The sequence below is a fragment of the Danio aesculapii genome, chromosome 14 (genome assembly GCF_903798145.1).
Source record: "Danio aesculapii chromosome 14, fDanAes4.1, whole genome shotgun sequence".
NCBI lineage: Eukaryota > Metazoa > Chordata > Actinopteri > Cypriniformes > Danionidae > Danio > Danio aesculapii.
Window position 1 is genome coordinate 41,669,696 of NC_079448.1, and position 24,682 is coordinate 41,694,377.

At 35.0% G+C, this 24,682-nt stretch overlaps 1 protein-coding gene across 6 annotated transcripts in view; it reads left to right on the forward strand.

Annotated features, from left to right (window-relative positions):
* diaph2 (diaphanous-related formin 2) overlaps nt 1-24,682 on the forward strand; it is a 763,661-nt gene that overhangs the window by 375,230 nt on the left and 363,749 nt on the right. For all 6 annotated transcript variants that reach the window (XM_056472168.1, XM_056472167.1, XM_056472172.1 and 3 more), the window contains 2 exons: nt 13,085-13,183; nt 24,399-24,493. In XM_056472168.1, the coding sequence (XP_056328143.1) occupies nt 13,085-13,183; nt 24,399-24,493 (194 nt within the window). The remainder of the gene's footprint in view (nt 1-13,084; nt 13,184-24,398; nt 24,494-24,682) is intronic.

The window sequence follows — 24,682 nt, forward strand, 5'->3', positions numbered from 1 at the left end:
ACCATACTAATCTTACACAATCTGACCTTGCATGGTATTTTATTCTTAAATCAAGATTGCTATGATTTTTTGGCCTAGAGTATTATAACACTTATTCCAAGCAGTGTATTTAGTAAAATTATTTTCAAACTAGCTTGTTAATTGCTTTTTAAACAGTTTGCTTTCCTTATTTTGTGTGAAAAGGTCTTAAATCTAGAGTTACTAAACAAGAGAACTCCTCTTTTAGTTGAAGACTTGTCCTTGTATATTCTGCCTTAAAATGAGCCAAAGCTTTTAAACTTAAAACAAGATTATTGTATGAATTAAATCATGATCACGTGAATGAATGTATTCCGTCTCTAAAGAACAAGTTTAGGTGTCATTGAGCATGTTTTAAACAAGTTATTACAGCTAAAATAATTATTGAGCCTTTTAAATAGGCTAACTTTATTGATTAATTGATTTTCCTTCGGCTTAGTCCCTTATTTTTCAGGGGTCATCACAATTGAATGAACCGCCAACTTACCCAGCATACAGTATGTTTTACACAACTGATGCCCTGCGAGCTGCAACCCAGTACTGGGAAACACCCCATCATTCTCACATTCACACACACTTATACACTACGCCCAATTTAGTTAATCCAATTCATCTATAGCACATGTGTTTAGACTGTGGGAGAAACCTAAGCACCAGGAAGAAACCCATGCAAAGAAATCTCAAAGAAATGTCAACTGACCCAGCCGGGACTGAAACCAGCGACATTCTTGATGTAAGGCAAACTTAAAAGAAGTTATTACAGCTAAAATAAAGTCTTAAAAATAAGAGACTGGTCCTAAATCATGTATCTGATTGTAATTAAGCTAAATGTGCAACTAAGAAAGAAAATAATATTGTAAAACAACCTTAATCATCTTACATAATCTGATATTTCATAGTATTTTATTATTAAAACAAGTTTTATTAGGCTAGAAATAAGATTGTAACTCTTGCCTAGCTAAGACGTTTTTGCAGTGGTAACTTTCCTGTTCAAAAAACATGTTTTGTTTTGTTTCTTTCACCCAGACTTTATGTAATTCCTGAAAGAGTCTGCCTCGTATTGATTGGCATTGTTCAAGTTTGGACAGTCAGTTTTGCGGAGGTAGATGAGTCAGATTATTCCAGACAGATTGCGCATTCCGACAACGCACTTTCCCGGTGGACAGTCAGACTCCTCATTGTCTGATGCGTTGCCGGCACATTGAACACGTTTTAAGAGGAACCTGTCATCAGTGTTTTCAGTCGTCTGCTCACCATCGCTAACTTTATATCTCTGCGGCTGCTCTTGGGTGAATCATTTCAGTCCGGAAGCGAACATGTGGTAGTGTTTAGCTTGCTAATGCTCAAGGCTTTTGCAGCCTGGGGGGAGATATCACATGGACGGCTCCCAGCAGAAGCATTCAAGTCCAGTAAACAATCTCTACGCCCAAACTTTCGCAATGAGGAGCTCCCATGGGCAGCCCTCTGTCCAAAAATCACAGAAAGGGCTTGTGTGAACTTGAGTTTTTTTATTGCTTTTCTTATTGTAAGTTCTATTATTGATATTGCGTTTCACCTCCCGCTGCCGCCAAGAGCTGTTTTCTCTCATCTCCACGTATAACAATGTCTGTGGACTTAACACACATGCATGTGATTACGTTGGCAGGAGCAATCGTGTACGGCTAATGTTTTGCTAACATTTCGAAACCGGCATCCCTCTGAATAACTCTGGACTTTTGTGTTTTCCTTCTAATGGATCACATTACTGAAGCATCACTCTGAAATACTGCTGTTTTTACTGCACTGAAAACGCCCCGGACATAATCAGTCCTTCACAGTCAGCTTATAACAAAAACCACCTGGCTTTTTCTTCTCATTCATCGATAGCCGGTCTGCTTGTTTGTTTATTTATTGCATTTTGCTGTATTCATTCGTGTTATTTATGTCCTGCATGTACTCAACATGTCTTGAATCAACTTTAATTTCTTTGTGTAAATGCGGTTATCCATAAAATCTTAACGAGCCATCTGTATTGGTTTCTCTATGCGCACTTCTGTACTTGTAATTCTGCAAGGCCTAGTTTGGAGGCTTCATCCACATTCAAATAAATCTCCCCAGCATTTCATTACGGCGTTTTAGAGAACCGCTTAATGTGGAATTTTGTTACTTGCTGTTATTCATTTGCAGAGATGATTGCATTTGTATCTTTCATTAGCTAATAAGAGTTCAATTTCAAAGCAAGTATGAAACTATGTAATCATTCACTCAGCATCAACTAAACTATACATGGACCAAGAGAAAAGAAAATCACTTATCAAATATAATAAAGTTTTTAGTTTTTGATGATCTTTAATACCTTTCTGAAAGACTCACATATATGCCGGAAAATGAATTTTTGACTCAACTAAAATAGCAGCTAATTGAGGAACAGTTTTAGCCACTTGGAGGGGTGGTGAACACGTCCTGCTTTGAGAAATGTTTGCTTGTCTCAGTACACTAAGCATATTCTAGTGGGTAGATCAAGAGGCTTAGCTCACTTGGCTGTTAGGAATTTTGGCTTCTTTCTTTCTGCAGTCGGGAGTACTGCAAAAAAAAAAAAAAAAAAAGATTTTCTTACTTGGGAGTTTTTGTCTTGTTTCTAGTCCAAATATCTATAAACTCTTAAATAATAAGTGACTTTTTTCCTGGGCGACACGGTTGCTCAGTGGTTAGCACTCACAGCAAGAAGGCCACTGGTTCAAGTCCCAGCTGAGCCCCCACAGTCCAAACACATGCGCTTTAGGTGAATTGAATAAACTAAATTGGCCGTAGTAGAGAGAGGCTGATTTTTTTTAGTCCTGCTCCCACTAGGTTTTATTCCGCACCCGACCGCTCCCGCTGTATATTCAGTCTTTGTTCACCCTCTGTGCGCTTAGAATAATTTTCTACCTGACTCGACAATTCCTGATAAATTTAGATCTGGTTTCCAGAATTTCACGTTTAAATTGGGTACTACCTATAAGAGAGATAACAGATAAAATGACGTCGTAAGAAATAACGTTGGGACTGGGGAGCGCCTTATTGTTAGACTGCACCCTCCCGTTCAAATTACACCAGAGTTACCGACCGCTACCGCGTTTTATTAGTAAATTTACTCCTTCGTCACAAGAAATCTGGTTCATTCCACTGTGGCGACCTCTGAAATAGAGACTAAGCCGAAGGAACATGAATGAATGAATGTTTTCCTTAAAACAAGCTAAATAATGGGAAAGTAAAATATATATATATATTTTTTTGTTTCGGTTTGAAACACGTTTATTTTACTAACTCCACAGGCAGATTATTTCTCTTATTTTAAGGAAATTCTCACTTAATTTTGACTAAATTGTAATGAAAATAAAACAATACATTTTACTTATAAAACATAAAACTTTTTGAGGAACAAACACTATTTATGTACACAGAGACCTTTTTATTTTTTATAAACAACAACACACATAGTTAACATTAAATTTGCAATACACAAAATATTGTATATAGTAATATACTGAGCGTACATTTGTCAAAATTGCATATTCATATTTTTTATTTTATTATTATTCTTTTTACTTTTTATTTGTGACTTTGTGCTGTCACTGTCATTCTGTTGCACTTGTGGAAACGTCTGTCATGAAAACAAATTATGTTGTATATTATTATATATTTTGAATTATATAATATTTTATATATGTTATTAATTATATAGAGCGGCACGGTACCTCAGTGGTTAGCACTGTCACCTTATAGCCTTATAGGAGCCTTATAGGAGTTTGCATGTTCTCCCCATGTTGGCGTGAGTTTCCTCTGGATACTCTGGTTTTCTCCACAGTCCAAAGACATGCGCTGTAGGTGAATTGAATACGCTAAAATTGGCCGTAGTGTATGTGTGTGAATGTGAGAGTGTATGGATAATTCCCAGTGCTGGGTTGCAGCTAGAAGGGCATCCGCTGTGTAAAACATATGCTGGATAAATTGGCAGTTCATTCTGCTGTGGCGACCCCTGATAAATAAAGGGACTAAGCAGAAAGAATTTTAATAAATGAATGAATTATATATTATATATATTATATATATTATATATATATTCACCTTGCATGTGTATATGTACCTGGCAATAAAGCTCTTTCAGATATTCTGATTCAGATATTTTTGATTCATTATTAGGACTAGAAACAAGACAACTCATTAAGTAAGAAAAGCATGTTTTGCTGTGCATTCCCATCATCAGTGCTGGACAGAATGTGAAATTTTGGACTAATGATGTGTATTAAAATCAGCGACGTGCTCTTCTCAACTCTAGTCATGCTGTTCTACAAGTTCTCACTTCCAATAACACCACAAAACATTGAAAGCCAGCAGATGAAAGCTCGGAAAGCTGTAGGGCGGAGTGTAATTGAATTATCAAGCGTGCTGCAAATATAAAACAAAGCCTCCCAAAACTGGCCTTTTACACCAAGCGTGGCGATGGGCTGAGCTTGAGTCTGTTTCTCATTAATCCATCACTGCTCGGACCGAGGAAGCGCAGGCCTGGTGGGCTGTGGATCTCAAACAGCTGAAGAGCCTGAGGATGTGTTGAGAACATCCTGCTGAGAGCGTGGGCTACCCAGGTGGGAGAGCCAGCTGGTGGAAGGGTGTGACAATGCGCCTGAGGGGGTGGTGGGGGTATCTTGAGCTCCACAATATGGCTGAAAGCTGTTCCCTCACCTGCAGCCCTTCCCCTAAAATATTAAGATCCTCCGGGAGCCCCGTTTCCTGATATTTTATTTTCTCTTGTCTTCAAGTTTCTGAGATTTCAGTCAAACACACACTGAGTGCACTTTTGACTCTTTATAGTGGAAAAATACCTGCTGCTCCACAAGGCCTTCAGAGCACATGAACAAATGATGATCTACACTGGGAAAAAAGTCAAACTTCTGTCTTTCATTCAAAGTACATTTTTATATTGGGTAAGGCAAAATAGATGCTTTCTGACTTTAACCTAGTTTATTTAATTAGTCTTAAAGCGAAAAAAAAACAAAACTGCATCATAGTAAACTAGAGAGGGTATAGAGAGGAGTCACTGGATTGCTCTAGAGATATAGATTTGTCATATAAATCTAAAATAAAACCAAAACCTAGTCTTCTTCTTTCTTTGTGCGTAATACTCAGGTGAAAACAATCTCTTTCTCTCAGGAAATTGACCTGAAAGCTTCTGCATAGAGATACACTGCAGCACTGCGGAAGATTGTGGGTGTTTACAGGGGTTTGACGGATAAATATGAATTTGTTGCTAAATTGTTAGCGGTGCCAAACAGCATTTCCTGTTGTTTACATTCTTGTTTACGTCCTTGGTACAACATACCATTAACGCTAGAAACTGTGCATGTAATAGATCCATTTTAACAAATAAAAATACTTACTGGTTGTGGCTCACAGTCCACAGCTTGGAGCTATGGTTGGAGCTGCTCCTTCCTTGAGGAGTTTTTAGCTGAATCCAGCACTGATATGGGAGAGATTCTGGAAGCTGTCCTTTGTCAAATGCTAGAGCTTTATATTTTTTTATAATTCTCTGGAACATAATTAAAATTAAATGGTAAGCACTTCTGTGTCGTGTCCTTTTGAAGCCCAAATTCAGAAACTATAGAAGCTCTGTGGAAATAGCAGCGTTTGGACGGCATTTTAGCTTTCTTTGCTTTAACATTACATCGCATCTGACCATGCGGGGTGTATATGCATAACCTGAAGGGTTTATAGTCTCATTAACCCGGATGCATTTTTTTTGTAGTCCCCAAACTTTGATCGCTGTAGGCTTTGCTAAGTTAACTTTGTAAAAGCCAATGTCTCCCTTTGCAATGAATTTTAAGCGTATTACATTCAGACATGTTGTTTACGTTCACACAGCCACATTACACATCAACTAAACTTTAAAATATGATATCGTAGTGGACCACTTTTTTAAGCATTTTTGTATGATATTCCAAAACGCCCATAAAAATTGGTGGATGAATATATTAACTGTTGTCAACACATTTGAAGCACCATCAAGAAAGCAGAAAAACAGACACCAAATTCACAGAGCTGCGATCAGCTTGTGAAATGTATTTAATTAGCTACATAATTAATTACTTTTTGGAACTGCAAGTCCTGTCACCTGTCAGGGTGTTAAGATTCTCACACAAAATTACCTGGTATCAATTCCGTCTGAGCACACCTGCACTTTTAGCTGTAAAAAAAAAATCACAAATAAATAAATCCAACTCTCTGAGCATGCCCAGTAGAATCACCATCACATCCAATCCCTAATACAGCAGTATTGAAACTACAGCAGAGGGCCTGTAGCCAGCAGCAAATCCACCTGCTTAGGAGATGCTCCTGCTTTGATAGCTCCTTCACATATGCAGATTTCTTGGGAGAGTCTTGTTTGTATGCGATTTCCTCGGAGACTTCCATCTTGGGCTTAAATAAATAGCAGAGTTGTGATGATTAGCGCTGAGGTGCGCTCCTACTCCCACAAGCAATCTGCCAAAACCTAGTCTTCTTCTCTCTTTGTTTTCACCTGAGTATTACGCACAATCTCTTCCTCTCTCTTTCTCCACCCGGTGGGTCCCAGAGCTACGGCCCTGATTGCGCACTAATTTAGTTAGTTGGTAGTTGACTGTGACAATGGTTGGGCCGAGGATTATGCTGACACATTATGTCACTCAGGGAGAAGCACTCTCTCTTCAAGCGAGCCTCAAAGGATGCCGGTCCCTGGAATACCAGTCACACACGTACTGCATTAATGTTGGTTTGGGGCCGCTCCAAGCTGCCGTGCCTGCTGCTCCTTAGGATTACAGAAATAACACAATTATCTCCATGGCTCTAAGCCGTTGACAGAGCAAACCCTGTGTTTGTCAATAGCAGGCCCGCAAAATCTCACTCCAATATACTGAGCGGCGCTGCAGTCACGCACTGATGGGCTCTTTAGCACATCGTCTTCATATGTCTGTCTCTCTGGATGTTTTTCTGTCTCACCTGACTCACTGCAAATAATAATAATAATGGTTTCTTAGTTTTTTTTTTTTACGTTTTTGTCTTGGTACTAGTCCAAATATCTACAAATTCTTTAATCATTATGCATTTTCTAGATATGTAAAAGATAATGTTTTGTTTTCAGAAATATCTGCAAATGATTTACTCACTCTTCACTTGTCACAAACCTTTGTGAGTTTCTTTCTTTTGTTGAACACAGAAGATGTTATTTTGATAAATTGTGGAAACCTGTAACCATTGACTTCCATAGTATTTGTTTTTCCTGCTATGGAAGTCAATGGTGACAGGTTTCTTACATTCTTCAAAATATTTAATTATGTGTTTATCAGAAAAAAGAAACTCATTAAGTTCTGGAACCAATTAAGGGTGAGTAAATTGTGATTCAATTCTCATTTTTGGCATCCCTTTAAGTCAAAATTAAGATATTTTTCTTCTTAAACAGCTAAAATATCTGCCAGTGATATGTTAAGTAAAATATGTTTATTTCAAACTTGAAAAAATATTATTTTGTTTACATATTTGGTTGACAATTTTATATATATATATATATATATATATATATATATATATATATATATATATATATATATATATATATATATATATATATATATATATATAAATAATTTATTTATTTATTTATTTATTTATTTATTTTTTGCTGTATAGAAGTGTCTTGAAAAATATAAAGTAAAATATTAGTTACTGTCATCCTGACAAAGATAAATTAGTTATTGGAAATGAGTTATTAAAACTATTATGTATAGAAATCTGTTAAAAAAAATTATCTCCAGCTAATAACTCAGGGGGGCTAATAATTCTGACTTCAACTGTACATACTTGAAAATACAGCTAATTAGGATGCCAGTTAATTACTGCTTGGTTTTGACTAATTTCCACCCTCTGCAAATACTATTTAGTCTTGCATCAAAGTCTTAGATTGGTGTAAAAGAAGCATACTTTTCTGTATCAATCATTATTGTATTAATGTTATTAGCCAATCAAGAAGAAGTCCCTTAAATTAAATAAGGAAATTAAATCTAACTTCCAGTCCAGCTTGATTTCAGAATTTAGATCCATGTCCTCAACAGATTATCAGATTAGATATATATATATGTTCCTCTTTGTCTGCTCAGTGCTCATAGGTAATGGAAATTCTGCTTTGTAGTCAGTGAAAATCAGCTAAAAGGAATTTGACATTTGGCTTGGGAACCCTGTTTTGGTTGTTTTGGAAAAAAAAAAAGATTCAAGATGGTTCCTTGGATTTACTACATTGTTTTAAGAGAAAATGACTATAAACAATTTGTTTGGGCTGAATTTAAACACAAATAAATAAATAAATAAATAAATAAATAAATAAATAAATAAATAAAATAAGTTGAACTTCTCTAAATTGAATTTGTTAGTTTGAAGTCAGCTCATATAAATTGTTTGGAACAATTTAGCTTGAATCATTTGCTTGAATCAATTGTTTGAATAATTTTTTTCAGTGAAACTTGTTTTTGAATGATCATTTCTGAACACAAAAGCTTGTAGACAATTAATATCTACAATATATAAGGGCATCCTATAGGATAGGATCAACTTATAATTCCTTTTTGTTATTTATTTATTTTTTATAATTTTTTAGGGGTTTTCACCTTTATTGACAGGACAGTGGAGATTAACAGACAGGAAAGTAAAGGGAGCAGATAGAGGGGAAGGATCGGCAAAGGACCTCGAGCCGGGAATCAAACTCGGGTCGCCGCGAGCACCTGGGTGCTATATGTCGACACACTAACCACTAGGCTATTGGCGCCGACTATGATTCCTTTTTAACAGGGGCACCATGTGTGTGCCAGGGTGTGCCGGTGCCTATTCCGCGCTCAAGTGCGCGCATAAAACTTGCACTGACAAAAGTAATGATTATGAATGTGTTGATGCAAAAAGCTTATTAAGGCCAGTAGGCCTACTAAATGCAACATGCAATTTGAAATATATTTTTTTCTGCAAGTTGTATGCAAACTTATGACTTAAAATGAATTAAATTACTTATAAACTTAATATTGGCAGAGTGTGTCATGAATAAAGTGTTTATTAAATGAAAAGTCAGGTGTCTATTGTGGCATTCATTTAGATATGCGCATGGGCCATTCAAAGCTTCAGAAAATGACTCATGAAAAAAGAAATGTCGCCATTAAAAAAGGACGATAAGATCAGTGGTGTTGGAGAGTATACGCAGGCAACCTGTGAGAATAGGTTGACGCAGGTACGGTATAATTTATCAGGCGGCTTTGAGTATAGGCCTACCCTCTTCTAAATCCCCTCTGATATGCATCATTCAGTAGTGCCCTGCAGTAGCCAAAATCATGACAGTCCACCACGTCCAGTCATATGTGAATAAATGTCACAGTGATGATGCAGTCAATGCCGTGGCGCTGGCTTGAATATATTGGATGATTGCGCCTGATGCGCCCGCTCCATCTCCCACACCCCAGTAATTTGAATCAGTACATGATAACGAAAACAATACTTTACAAATAAAAAGAGGCATGTCTTACGATCAGAAATTTTTCAAACCAGTGAACCCCTGTAAACTTCTCAGTCCAAGGATCCAGTAAAAGAATGCATTCAAGTAAGTTCAAAACATCTTGGATACAGAGAAAACCCGACCGCTTTCATCAGAGATGGCAGAGAGTCACGTTTTTAGATTGTGTGTGCTATCAGAAAATAAGTACCCTGTGGATAATGGAGGGGCACGTATGGGTTATATCAGCCCAGTCTGTTCTGTAACGTTAGTACACAGAGTCTGCGTTTTTTTGCACATTATTTTGACAATACATAAGGCTCACCCAGTTTTTTCTGATGCACACACAGAGTCTCTTTTCTGGCTACGCTACTGCCTTTCAAAATTAATATATTTTATTTGAAATCTAAATGTATATTTTCCTGCCATGAGTTTCTTCACAAACAATCCCTCGCCTGAACTTGCTGCGAGAGATACGGAGAAATAAGAGCACAGCAGCAAGGAAAAATCAGATGCTCAGATATAATCTTTAAAATAATGACATATTAAAAAATTAGCAAATATATAACTGAGATTTGTGTTAAAAATTACAATGAAGCATTCAATACATTATAATTTTCCACAGTGCGAAACAAATCATCCACCCGTATAGTTAAGTAGTGAAAGGGCAAAAACAAAAATATAATTAGTATATTTTTCTTGGAACAATTCTATCATTTTTTACTTAATTTTAATGTATCTTTTGTTGGTCAGTTCTATAAACACGGATCTATAAACACGAATAACATTTGAGGTGATGCACTTCAAAACAAGTCTGCTACATGCGCCAAAACACAAATTGCTGTGAGATTGTGTTGGTTTGTTAAATAAATTAATAATTTAGCCTAAATAAAATGAAAGTGAAATATTCACAGTTTCAGAGAAGCCTATAATAAACTGTTTTCACTATAATGACACATTTGAATAAGCAGGAAATGCTTTTGCAATGGATTCACAGCACTGAACTTGTTCCCAGATTACCTCGGAAGAACAAACTCAGTTGGAAGGCTGAGTGAACTCAAAAACTCGTTGTGAGAATGATGATGTCTGCATATTTGTGCCAGTCTGTCAGATAAAATTGCTTAAAACACCTAAATATTTTAGAAAAGTATTTAAGTTTGCATAACCAATGATTGATCTTATCCACCCGTGACCCACCCATACAAATATGTAGCCTTTTTTTTTATTTCCAGACCAGCGCATTAATGGCAGCACCCACTGATATAACTGAGAAATGATGTGCTAATATTGCACTATGTCACCCACGTGATGGAACTCGACGTGAGGAACTGGGGGAAAATAAACATGCTAGACTTTCTGCGATGGTGTCGTGAGGCGTCACAGACATGGTATTGGTTGTCGTGAACTATGCCACATAAAACGAGAAGAAAAGATTGAATCTTTTGTCACAACGCCCATTTGTCGTTTACGAACCCCCACGACACCCTACGTCGAGGAAATCGTGCCGAAATCGTGTGATCTGACCGAGGCTTTAAAGAAAATGTATCTTGAACTAAGATTTTTTTAGATTAGAAATAAGACAAAATCTCTAAGAAATATTTTTTCTGTGATGTTCCTTGCCGTTTCCTCATACCTTCTCATTCCCTTCCTTTTTCACCTTTTTATTTATTTATTTATTTTTATATGCCATGCTATAAAAAGGAAGTCTGACATGCATCAGTGTCTTGGTGTAATCGTGACACATCTGCCATGATCGAGCGTTTCTCTGTCCTTATGCTTTCCACCCTGGATCTGTTATAGAGGTGCCATATGTATAATTACCTTATAGAGAGGAACATATGTCATTTTATTGCTACAGCAGGAGCTCATAAAAAGTGTGGTCCAAAGCACAGGAGTCATGCTTTTCATTTTGGGTTTATCCGTATTACAAGATCGTGCCAGAATATGACAATCCAGTTCATCTCGAAAAAAAATAAACGTTTGTTTGAGTCTTGTTACTTTTTATTAGTGATGCTTAGTGGGCAGTACTTTCACTTTTACTTTGTAGGGTTGAATGAAGCATGCAATGATATCAGAATAAAGGGGGGAATCAGACAATTGTCATAAATTTAAAATAATAACTGCACTGAGTATGTGTGTCATTGGAATGAATTTTATTTATTTATTTATTTATTTATTTATTTATTTATTTATTTATTTATTTATTTATTTATTTATTTATTTCCCAGGCAATAAGTAATAAAACATCCTGAGTATCTATGTTCATCCTATTTTATCCATCTATGTTCTATGTGCAATATCTTTATTTATTTATTTTTATTATGATTTGATTTGATTTATTATTTGATTTATTTTTATTTGATTTATTTTATTTTTTTATTATTGTAATATTCCTACTTTATTTATGTATTTATTTATTTATTTATTTATTTATCTGTTTGTTTGTTTGTTTGTTTGTTTGTTTAATTATTCCCCAAACAATGAGTACTAAAACATCATTAGTATCTATGTTCATCCTATTTTCATCCATCTATTTTCTATGTGCAATATCTTTATTATTTTATTTTATTTTATTTTTTTATTATGATTTGATTTGATTTATTATTTGATTTTTGTTGTATTTGATTTTTTTTATTGTAATCTTCCTACTTTATTTATTTATTTGTTTGTTTGTTTGTTTGTTTCTGTTTGTTTCGCATCTATTTTCTATGTGCAATCGCTTTATTATTTATTTTATTTAATTTTATTTAATTTTATTTTTTATTATTGTAATCTTCTTACTTGTATTTATTTATTTATTTATTTATTTATTCCCGAAACAATAAGTAATAAAACATCCTGGGCATCTATGTTCATCCTATATTCATCTATTTTCTTTGTGCTATCTCTTTTTTTATTTTATTTTATTAATTTTTTTTTTTTTAATTAATTTTATTTATTTTTTATTTTTTTGTAACTTTTTATTTATTTATTTATTTATTTATTTATTTATTTATTTATTTATTTATTTATTTATTTATTTATTTATTTCTCAGCCAATGCGTAATAAAACACCCACAGCCAATTAGAATCAATCTTGCTTAAAGAAGCTTGATCATTGAAATCAGCAGATGGAATAATTAAAGCACACGTGTATCCCAAAATCCAGAAATGACACAAAGTTAGCATGAAATATCACTGAAATTTTATTATTATTATTATTATTATTATTATTATTATTATTATTATTATTATTGTTGTTTGTTCCATTAAGCAAGCATCATAACCACTCAGAACACATATAAAAGTATGCTAAGATCCAATAAGTACACCTGTCATTCTTGCAGAGTATGTTCAGATTGTTCTGGAGATTTACATGGGTATTTTATTCAGTGAATGTTCAAATCCTGTTCCTTTTCCTGCCATCATTGCCTGTGCCGTCATTCAGTTGAAGCTTGCTGTCTGAGTGTCACGTCTACTCGTTTTCCTGTATCCCCGAAAAAAGCTGAGCAGATGCACTTACTGGTTTTGATAATTAATGCTTACCCTCTGGTTCTGTCTCTTTGCTTTCAGTGAAAAAGGACGTGGAAGAAACAGATGACAGGATGACACAATTCAAGAAAAAAGCGAAGGAGCTGCGGATTCTGGATGCCAAGACAGCTCAGAATCTGTGTAAGTTATCAGCATTCCATATCATCTGTGTCCCCTAACACCCAGCCAGAAGCCTCTAGATCTGTGTGTGTGTGTGTGTGTGTGTGTGTGTGTGTTTTCTTCCAAAGAAGTTACATTTGTCTCTAAAGAATTGTCTTTTTTTTTATTATTTTTATATATATTTTTTGTCCTGGGTATGTTTTTGCTCCATACTAGAAGACAGATCTAAGTCACTTTAGAAAAAAAGAAGCATCTCTGGCTCTGCTGAATCTATAGCCGCAATGTTGTCAGACTTTGACTGGCACTTTTCCTCTGTTCTCTTCTGTTTGTTTGTTTTCTTGTTTCTACATATCATGTCAACTTTCAAATTCCTCTTATCCTCTTGTATTGTCAAGCAGCATTCGCTAGTATTTGCTCTTCCTGCAACAGGTTTTTGGGGATGCAGCTTTTTTTTTTTTTTATAATGGATTCTACCTGATTCCTCTGATATCACTGTAAACACACAGGAGGATAACAGGACAAAATATTTTGTTTTTGTCTGCCTTATCCAAGCAACAGGCAAAACCAAAAAAAGTCCCCACCAAAAACTAGGAGGATTCTGTTATGCACTTAAGTCTGCTGAAAGTCTTGGAGATTTATTAAAGTTACCATGGTGTGCACTGATTCAGTATATCTAATTGTTCTTTGATACTGTATCTACATAGTAAGTACAGTATATGGCTAGCTACAGAAAATGCTCATTTATAACCACTAAATTTGTTTACTATTAGGGATGTCCCTTTCAGGTTTTTTTGCACTTGAGTTCAAGTCGTTTGATTTTGAGTATCTACCGATACCGAAACCTGATCCAATCTTTTTATAGTACATAAAAAAAGAATAAAGAAGAGCGAAGAAACAGTTGTTTCTTACAACAAGATTTATTTATTTATTTTTTTTAATTCACCTTATTTGAACTTTCAACAACTTTGTTAACAAGCAGAGCACTTCTGTGAGGTAGCTTGAATGATCAAGTAATAAATAACATCAATTCTTCACTTTTGGACTTTACTGCAACAGTAAATATAAAAAAATAATCTAACAGAAAAACAAACACCACCTCAATGTAAAATACCCAGCAGGCAAACCAAGTTTACATATCTCACAGTTTGCTAAGGCAATGTTGTCGTCATCAACTTTATAATACCTCCAGACTGCAGACATACTTACGCTTTCCGCTTCAAGCTGCTTCAGTGTTCTACTTTGCTGACATTTAACCAATAGTGTCTCTGCAACAAAGTGATGTCATGCCGCACACGTTGCTGTTTCTGTGTGAAGTCAAGAAAGAGGTCTAACTCTGTGCCACCGCATAACTATAGATGTGTTAAAAAATAATGAGAATATGGGTTCTGATTGGTAGGTAACGTCCGATTCCAATCGAGTATGAAACCGCAAGATCGGGCCCAATTTCCAATCACGTAATCAGATCTGGACATCCCTATTTAATATAAAAGATTTTTCCTGGCTCAAAATGAGGTGAAGGTGATATCCTGATCATGAATGTTTTGCTACATGAAACATTTTGGATTATTCTTGTAATCTTACCAAGTAAATCATTATCTTGTTTTAAAATGCCAACATTTAATTAAATGCATGACCAATGACTTGAGCATCACTTGGGTTCTGTAGCTTGACTGCTTGCCTGTTTTTTTTTTTGTAGGGGCGTTGCGTGGGGGGGCTTTGGGGGCTTCAGCCCCTGATGTATTGTTAAAAGCCTGTGATCTTTTGGAATATGTTGCACTTAAAAAATATTAAATATATATTTTAAAATAAATGTTCTATAACATTTATTTTGTTATCCAGTACTTAAAAATACCACGTACATTATGCGCATTCCACTTAACGCAGCTTTGGCGTCGGTATTTAAAGAGTCAGCTGTTCAGCAGTATCTGTTTCTACCAGCAGGTGAAAAAAGGTCACAAAGCAAGTGTTAAAAAAAAACTGCACTGTTGTCATTCATTCATTATTTTGAAAGGCTGAAGCTGATAAGGTAATAATACAACTGTTTCACGAAACTGAATAGTTCTAACTACTGATGAAGCTTAATATTTGTTTCCACAATATAAATGTGTGTAGTTTTGGTGAAATAAAATAACTGTAATCAATAAAATATGCGTTACATCAATATAAATACATGCAAATTATTCAGAAAAAACTTAAATTGTACAAGCTTTCTAGATATGATCTAGATATCTAGACATATTTATCTAGATATCATATAGCCAGTCACATATGTTTCTGTAATTGTTAAATCACAGTGAGTTCATGCATCTAACTTATTATTTCATAGCCATATTCTTCTGTAACATGGTATGTCAGTTAGCATCGGATTATAAATCGACTTTATTCTTATGAAAATACCTAAGATGGCTGGAGGAACACATATGGACCATGTATTGTTGCAATCATGTAAATGGTCAGTTAAAGCCTTTTTATTTTCATTCAGATCTTATTTTCAGTCATTCAACTACAATATTGCTCTGAAAGACATAAAGAAATACATAAGCTCTTTATCCCTTTCGACCCTAGCAATGTCTCTGGTCAAAGGGTGGAGGTGGAACACAGTTTGATGGAAGTGGCCACCTTATAATTCTCTATGCAGGGAAAATAATGCATACTATAATTTAGCCAGAGCTGCTAAAATATCAGTGTAGATTTATTTTTTTCTCCTTGGTGCACAAACTGCAGATTATATGAACGTAGTAATATCAAAATATGAAATTATTGATTATTTCTATATCAGAATCGGCCATGAGTTGGATGTTTTTGTTTATTTTATTTTTATTTTTTAAATGGTACAGTTTACCTTATTATTTGTTGCTTACTACATGGTAAAAAAATCTTTTTGCTTTGTTTTTAGCTCAAATATCTAAAAAAAAAATCTTAAATCCCGCAGATTTTTTAGACTAGCAAAACTTATTTTCTTGTTTTTAGAGATAAAATGTCAAATTTAAGTGAGTTTTCCCTTAAATCAAGCTAAATAGTCTGCCAGTTGGCTAAGCAAAATAATCATATTTCGAAGTGAAAACTAGATTATTCCACTTACTCCATTGACAGACTGTTCTTTCTTTTGTCTTCGGCTTAGTCACTGATTTATCAGGAGTTGCCAAAGCGAAATGAACCGCCAACTATTCCGGCATATGTTTTACACAGTGGATTTCCTTCTAGCTGAAACCCGGTACTGGGAAACACCCATACACTCTCACATTTATGCACACACTCACACACTATGGCCAATTTCACACTTAGATATTGCTTGATAATAATAGCAGGTTTGGCATGCTGTCCTGGGAGAGAACCCTGAGCTCAGAGATAATTGAGCCCAGGGCTTCTGCCTGGTCAGTGAGCATATAAGGGGGTACGAGATCAAGTAGTTCTCGAGAGCTCCCCCTGGTAAAGGAGGAAAGGGGGAGATGGGGTGGATGGGGATATTCTTCAAAAAACGAAGATGAGGAATAATGCTAATCGGGCTATTTATAGTAAGTTTGGAATGATTCAATTGGCTTACTAATGATTACAGATGAGAGACCAGCCACGATCAATCATATCACGTGCTCCTCTCAAAATTAGTTTGCACTGTAAAAAATGCAGGGTTCCACACAATTCATTCATGTTGTCCCAACACAAATCGATTAAGTTAACACTTTTAACAAATTTATGTGGATTGAGCATAATAAAATTAAGTTGTCCCAATGATGTATCAAGAATTGTGTTGTTTCAGCTCATTTTAAATAAGTAGCTTGACTTAGTTCATCCAATTCACCTGTACCACATGTGTTTGGACTGTGGGGTAAACCGAAGCACCTGGAGGAAACCCACGCCAACACGGGGAGAACATGCAAATTCCACACAGAAATGCCAACTGACCCAGCTGGGACGTCAACTATTACCTTCGTGCTGTGAGGTGACAGTGCTAACCACTAAGCCACCGTGCTGCCCATTGGCAGATTATTTAGCTTGTTTTAAGGAAAAACTGACATAATTTTAACGTGTTATGTCTGAAAACAAGACACTATTATTTATTTGTCCAGAAAAGTCGGCATGATTAAATAATTTTTAGTAATTTGGACTAGAAACAAGACAAAACTCTAAGTTAGAAAAGCATTTGTTGCAGTGTATGTTAATCTTTATAACCACACATATTGTGCCATCTATTTGCATATAACATAATCATCTCAAACTGTACTTGAGTTTACTGTACTCGATTGTTCTGAAACTAGTTTAGACAGCAGAAAAGGCCTGATGTTGTCACAGTTTGCTTTGTGGTCTGTATTGATCAACCTGCCAGACCCTCATACCATTTAGCAACTCTCTTTTCTGCCACTCTCTTTTCCCCCACTTGAGTCTTCGGGGAGTGTGTGTGTGCGTGCGCGTGTGCATGTGTGTGAATTCGTTGTGTTCTCAAGAGTGTCTGCGACTCTTTGGACTCTGATTGATGAAAGCAGAATGAAAATGCAATTTTATTCTTCTTTGGAAATGTTGGCTTTGTCTTGGAAAGGAGAACACCTTAGATATACAATATCACACTTCATGAAATATTCATAGCAAATTCTAAAATAACCAGCCACCTGAGTATATGTCCTAACCATGCTTGTTTTCATCCTAGCCGGAAAAGTACTTGGATTCCAATTGAATGCATCAATGCAATTTGAATGTGCGAATTGAATCTGGCTACAGAGCTGATGTTGAAGAACATACTTTAACCAATATATCTAATTCTGCTTTAACATAGATGATGAATATATAACTGCATATTTGCAGATTCAGGATACAAATGATGAATGTTCATAAAATTCTCTGTATTGCTTTTAGGTCATATGTCTCAAACTTGATTCCTGGAGGGCCACAGCTCTGCACATTTTTGCTCCAACCATGATCAAACACAACTGATCCAACTAATGAAGGTGTTTATGACTCTTTTGAACATCTTCATTAGTTGGATCAGCCGTGTTCGATAAGGGTTGGAGCAAAAATGTGTGGAGCTTCGGCCCTCCAGGAATTGAGTTTCAGATGTTCTAGGGTGTTGTATGTAATTGACAGAATTTTGTTTTGTTTTTTGTTTTTGTCTTGTCTTGTCTGGTCTTATTTTTATCATTTTATTCTTTATTTATTATTTTATGTATATTTATTTATTTATTGTTTGTTTGTTTTGTTTCTTTTTGTTTGTTTAGTTTTTTGTTGCTTGGTTTTGCTTAGTTTTGTTTTATGTTGTGATTTGTTGTTGTGTTTTGTTTTTATTATTTTGTATTTTATTTTATTGTTTTATTCTTTATATAATATTTTATATGTATTTAGTTTTTTGTTTGTTTTATTTTAGTTTTTTTAGTTTTTGCTGCATAGTTTAGTTCAGTTTTGTTTTGATTTGTTTTTGTTTGTTGTGTTTTGTTTTTATCCTTTTGTATTTTATTATTTTATGTATAAATTATATTATAAATGTAAATAAATATATAGAAATGTATAATTATATCAATTTAAAATGTAAATGAAATTATTTATTTAATATTTTATTGTTTTATTTCAGTCTTTATGTATGATTTATTTGTTTGTTGTTAATTTGTTTAAACACCATCATTAGCAATAACAATAACGATGATTTTGTCATTCAGGTCTAATAATCCAAAAAAGTCTTGTCATTTTCATGAACGAAATAACTTTACTATGCCATTCTAAAGGTTATCAAATCAATGTCAGGTTTTGTGATTTTGTGTGGCCTTTCTTTCTTTCTTTCTTTCTTTCTTTCTTTCTTTCTTTCTTTCTTTCTTTGTCAATTATTTGTTTTCATAAGCATGTGTAATTATGACTAATTTAAAAATGATTAATATTTTTGAATGCAATCATTTAGCTCTGAATCCCTAGATACAGTGAAATGTTTGAGATCCTAAAGTATTGCTTAGCTCTTTGTATTACAGCAGAATGTAAGAATTCAGAACCACATTTAGCAGAAGAAAAATGCTATTTGTCCTGCATTTTTTTCTGCATGTCAAAATCTAGAGTGATTTTCTCTTTTCTATCTTTCTTTCATTTTTTTCTGTCTTTCTTTCTTTCTTTCTTCTTTCTTTCTTTCTTTCTTTCTTTCTTTTCTTTCTTTCTTTCTTTCTTTCCTTTTTTCTTTCTTTCTTTCTTTCTTTCTCTTTCAATTAGAGCTGTAGCAGATGCTCTTATGTTCACATTCTCATTCTCTGTTCTGTGCCTCATTTCCGCTTGTTCCTTACTCTGCCTTTGATGCACATACACACATCACTTCAGGCTTTAGAGTAATGCCAGCACATGAGTGGGAGTGATGTTACACATTCACTTCAGCCACAAATCTGTCATCTTTCACAGAGAAAGAAGAAGGGAGGTGGGACAGGAAAGTAAAACGAATCTTTAGAGAGACTATTTGAAAGGCTATTTGACATAATTTAATTTAATTTAGTTTAATTGTTAAATTGTTGTTGTTGTAAGAGAGGGAGTTTGAGGGAGAAAACTTTAGAGACACTTTAAAGATTTTATCTGGATTTCTTCTAGATAAAAAAAAAAACTTTTATTTTATTTTATTTTTATTTATTTATTTTATTTTTTTATTTATTTTTATTTATTTTATTTTTGTATTCTTCCTACTTAATTTTTCATCGTTTTATTTATATAATTTGGCAGACACAGACAAGACAGGGTTGTTCCAGGGTTGTGGGAATGACCCAGAGTAGTTGTGCAACATGCACTTCTGCTCTTTACTTGACCAGTAAGACCTACTCACACCTCCGGGTATCTGTTGCTGTCTCCTCCTTATGCTGAGACTACAGTCTGTGAGCAGCCTGGGCAATACACACACTTTTATTTTTTTTATTTTTGAAAAACTCTTTTAAAACTTGCTGAGTTCATCGATCCTGGGGGCCTATGAGCAATCTCACACAGACCCACACATCATTGCATTGCGAGTGTAAAGAGAAGCTGGATATTTGTTCTGCTACTTTGGACCCGGGTGGGGCTTGGTGCTCCAGCTGAAACAATAATCCAGATGAGACGCAGAGGCTGTGAATCTCATGAGTGCATTTAATGTAGGAGGAACCGAGCAGAGCAGGCAACCGCTACATGAAGTCACGCTACTATATTAACACACAGATACCCAGCAGAGCTCTGTGCTCCATTAGCATGCTTAACAGTCCCAGCATTCTGTTCCCATCCTTGGTCCGGCTCCAGGGGTAGGCCCTCCGTCAGCGTTCTTTCTCCACAAATGTAGCCGATTGCATTTAAAACAAAGTGAGAGTTGCTGTAAATTATGCCAGTGTGTGGAGGCGGTTTAGTATAGATGGCGGTTTTTACAGTATATATGGGACGGAAGTGCTCTCTGTGCTTAAATGCTTGCCATTAGGCGGACGTACAGGGAGTGCTAAAAAAAAAGATAGAAAATGTGACTAAATCCTCCAGACTGATGAGTATGAGTACGGAAATGAATTATGGGATGCATCTGTCATGGGCAAACTTGTTAGAGGAAAAAGTCGGGATAATTCACTCACTGTGAATGTGTAAATTATGTTAATGAATCAACAGATGAGGCGAAAGCATTTGTCGTCCAATTACATTTTTTTTGCAGCAAATATGATAAGTTCTTGACTGGGGGTTGTTAAACTCACCACATTTCGGTGGCGAACCATTTGTTTGTGTATTGGCGTGTGATACTCTTGATGGTTGATTGGCTCATCACGCTACTGATGGCTGCCTCATTAGCATATCCCTATAGCCATTGTGCTGATGAGCTGGTTTTAAATCCGTGTTGTTTATCTTGGCATTTCGAACCTACAGTAAGAATCTCCAGCATTGTGTCAGATGATTTTTATCAGATGATTGCCATAATTTTAAAATGTGTCCGTGTTTACTCTTTCTTCATCTCCCGATTGAAAAAAAAAAGCACAGAACTCTCTTTTCTCTGAAGAAATCGGCATATTGTCACACACAGATGGCCAGCTAATGAATTGCAGAAAATAGAGCTTAGTTTCACAGAGACTCAGTCAATCAGCTGGTGGGAATGGTACTTTATTAAATCACTGTTCATCAGAAGTTGGATCAGGTTCACCTGCTCAACAGAGATCAGAAGAGCTGTCACATCCATTGGCTGATGAAGTTCAGACTACAATGGAAGTAGGGCAGCACAATATATTGTTTCAGCATTTATATTGCAATGTGTGCATCGGTTAATGTTGAAAAAGCTATTATTAAAATTAGGTCTTTATTAATGTTTAAAGGGCACCTATGATGAAAATCATCTTTTGGAAGCTGTTTGGACAGAACTGTGTGTAGGTATAGTGTTTCTATTGTCATATTGGAGTGATAGAAACACAAGTCTCTTAAAGTTTTTGATGTAGGAGTGTGGTTTTCCCCACCCACTGACTTGATTGACTGCCGTGTATTAACATGACTCCATAGTAATGTGTATAATCATATTCACAAGACAGGACTTGAGCAAAGCAACTTAAAAGATTTGTTCAGCTCTCTCTGATCAGCTGCACCTCGAGAATGAGTTTTACAAGTTTAAAACTATTTTAAATCAATAAATGTTTGCAATTAAAAAAAGACAGTAAAATCGCTATGCAATTCATCACCACAGCCCAAAAAAACATATCTTAAATCATGAAAAAGAGGTAAAGTAGGTTCCCTTTAAAAAAAATGTTTTAAGGCTCGCAAGAGATTGGTTGAGAGTACGTTTTTATCTTTAATCGAAAATGGTGATTATCTACAGCATGTTTGCAGACAGCTACTGCATTACTTAGAATGTTAGATTTGGTATATCATGCAGCAATGCGATTTTATGCAAGTCATTAGACTGGTTACCTTTAAAGCAACAGAGAAAATTACATTTGCATTTATTTGTTGCAAAGGCTCTTACAGTTAAACTACCCACTTATCTGTCAAATCTACTATTGTTTAAAATAAATAATCACGGGTGCATTCTTTCTCATTCTTTGTCTCTTTGCTTTGGAAAGAATTACAAAATACACTCAACCTCACTATATTAAACTGGCATTGGGCGGGTTATAAAGACCAAAACAAAGACACATTCCGACAAAGAATGCATATTTTCAAAGGAGAATAACTGACTTTAGCACTTTTTTTTCAGATTAACAAGTATTTTAACTTAGAATTTTTCTTAAATATTTACAAACATATGATGGTATTTTTATGCTTTAGAAGTGTCAATAACCTGCATACGACACCTTAACTAGGTGTCACAGTTTAGAACACATGATTTGTGGAGTCATTGCAATTTTTAACCCTGATTGAATGAACTATTTTCATTTGGATGTGTTATTTTAATGCATGTGGCTGTAAAATTTCAAGCTAATTTAAACCTTTTGGGCTCAAAAATGAATTGTATACAGTTCTTTTTTTACAATGACGACTATACAGAGTTTTGATTATTCCATTTCTGTACATACAGTAGAGACTGTTTATTTTATTTGTATCTTTATTATGCTTTATTGTATGCATCTATGCTTGCAATCTGTTTATTATCTTTTATGCAAATTCACTGTTTTTGCAGATGCACATCCCCACCAGTCTAAAATCAATTATACTTTATATATATACTGTATATAATATATAACAATATTTAAATTCATGTTAACATTATGTACGTCATCTGAATAAATTGTATTCATATTATATACAACACAGATTCCAAAAAAGTTTTGTAAAATACAACGATATAAAGAATCTGTGATTAAATCAATCTTATTAACTTCAATGGGGTATATGGGGTATTCAATGGGGTATATGCACACCTAGTGTTTTTCAGTCAATGATGAACTTCCGGTGAAAGCTTTATATGACTGTTTTCAATTTAATAAGGTTCCTTTTACAGCCTGGATGTTGAAAATAATTACAATATTATCAGTTAAATAGACTTAAGCATCCATTTGATTGTTAAAACGTGAAAAGAGACATAAGATCGTTTAAATGCTGGTGTCATCATTAGCGGCAGGCTAGCGCAAAAATTCCATTGAAAATACTGTGGTAAAACTTATTTCCATATTTTAAAGACATGGCGCAGAAAAATATAATTTAATGCAGTGCTTCTTATTTGGTCTGATACACACTTTATATCGTATCTTAGCCAGCCAAAGAAGATTTTTTAAATCTCTGCTGTTTTTTTTTTAAAGAAATCAGACCTTAAACGCTGCAATTTTGTATGGGATGACAATTCACAGGAAGCCCATTGCCAAGAAAAGATTTCCGTCATTTTGCATTTTGTAAATATTAATACATTTTTATTTTGATGGCTGCAACACATTTCAAAGAAATTCAAAGAATTTTTTTTTTTTGCTAACATGAAAACGTAAAACAAAATTGTTGTACTTTTTGTCAATTAAATAAAAGTTTGAACTAATCAGCAAATCACATATTTTTTATGGTATTGCATTTAAAAAAATATCCTAACTTTTTAAAATCCGTGTTGTATATTGTAGAAAAACAAAACATCGCAATGCTATTTTATTCCACAATCATGCAGTCCTAGCTGGAAGAATCAGACCCAATAAATACTTATTTTCGGAGAACAGACTCTCACATACAGTATCATCTTCAGAATATCTGCTCAGCCATGCATTCCAATCAAAGGGTTGCTAAAATAGCTCACGGTAGGTGGTATAAAACAAGAGCAAGCCCTTGAATGTTTTAGCGCTGCAATAATTCCCCTGGTTTCTGATCAACATTGTTTCCGGACGCTACTGAAAAACTCTTGACTGTTTTAATTTACGTAAACGTTAAGGTAATTTTAACCTCAATCCAGTGACTGCTTCAGATGTACAATTATGTCGGATCCCCCACTGATGTGCTTTAAACTGCGTGCTATAAGCTACGTGCTATAATTACGGCCTATTCTTTTCACAGAAGGTTATCAGATTCAGCTGTTGGGTAAATTGCACCAGCGGTTTTTCTGCATTTCATCCTAGGTGAAAGTTTAAGATGTCGAGGCATTATTTTGTGATGGCGCCCCAATTCTGAGGCTATTTTAGCTGCTCTTATTATTGCCAGAAAATTGTGTTTTTCTTTCGCTTCCAATTGCCCCGGAGTGGAACAAACACTCTAACAGTGTTTTACCATCCACCTGAGGGGTTATTGACGCTGTCCCGTGGTCTTTTCTGACAGAGCCCCTGTTGAACTCTAACACTCTAAACTAGAGGGCCAGAAAATGACTCTGTGTGTTTTTTTTCTCACCCAACAGCAATTTTCCTGGGATCATTCCGGCTGCCCTATGAAGAGATTCGGGATATCGTGCTGCAGGTGGATGAGGAGAGGCTAAGTGAACCGCTAATCCAGGTGAGTTGTGTGTGCATAGGCATTTTCACATAATGCAGCTTGATCCCCGATTTGAAACCTTTATCCTCTCACAGAGCAATGTGAGAAATGCAAACATATGCTGGTCAAAATCCAGTCCTGGTCTTTCCTGACCTTAATTTTAAATGTATTTTTTTTAATAAAGACCACTAAAAAAAAATATCCATTGGC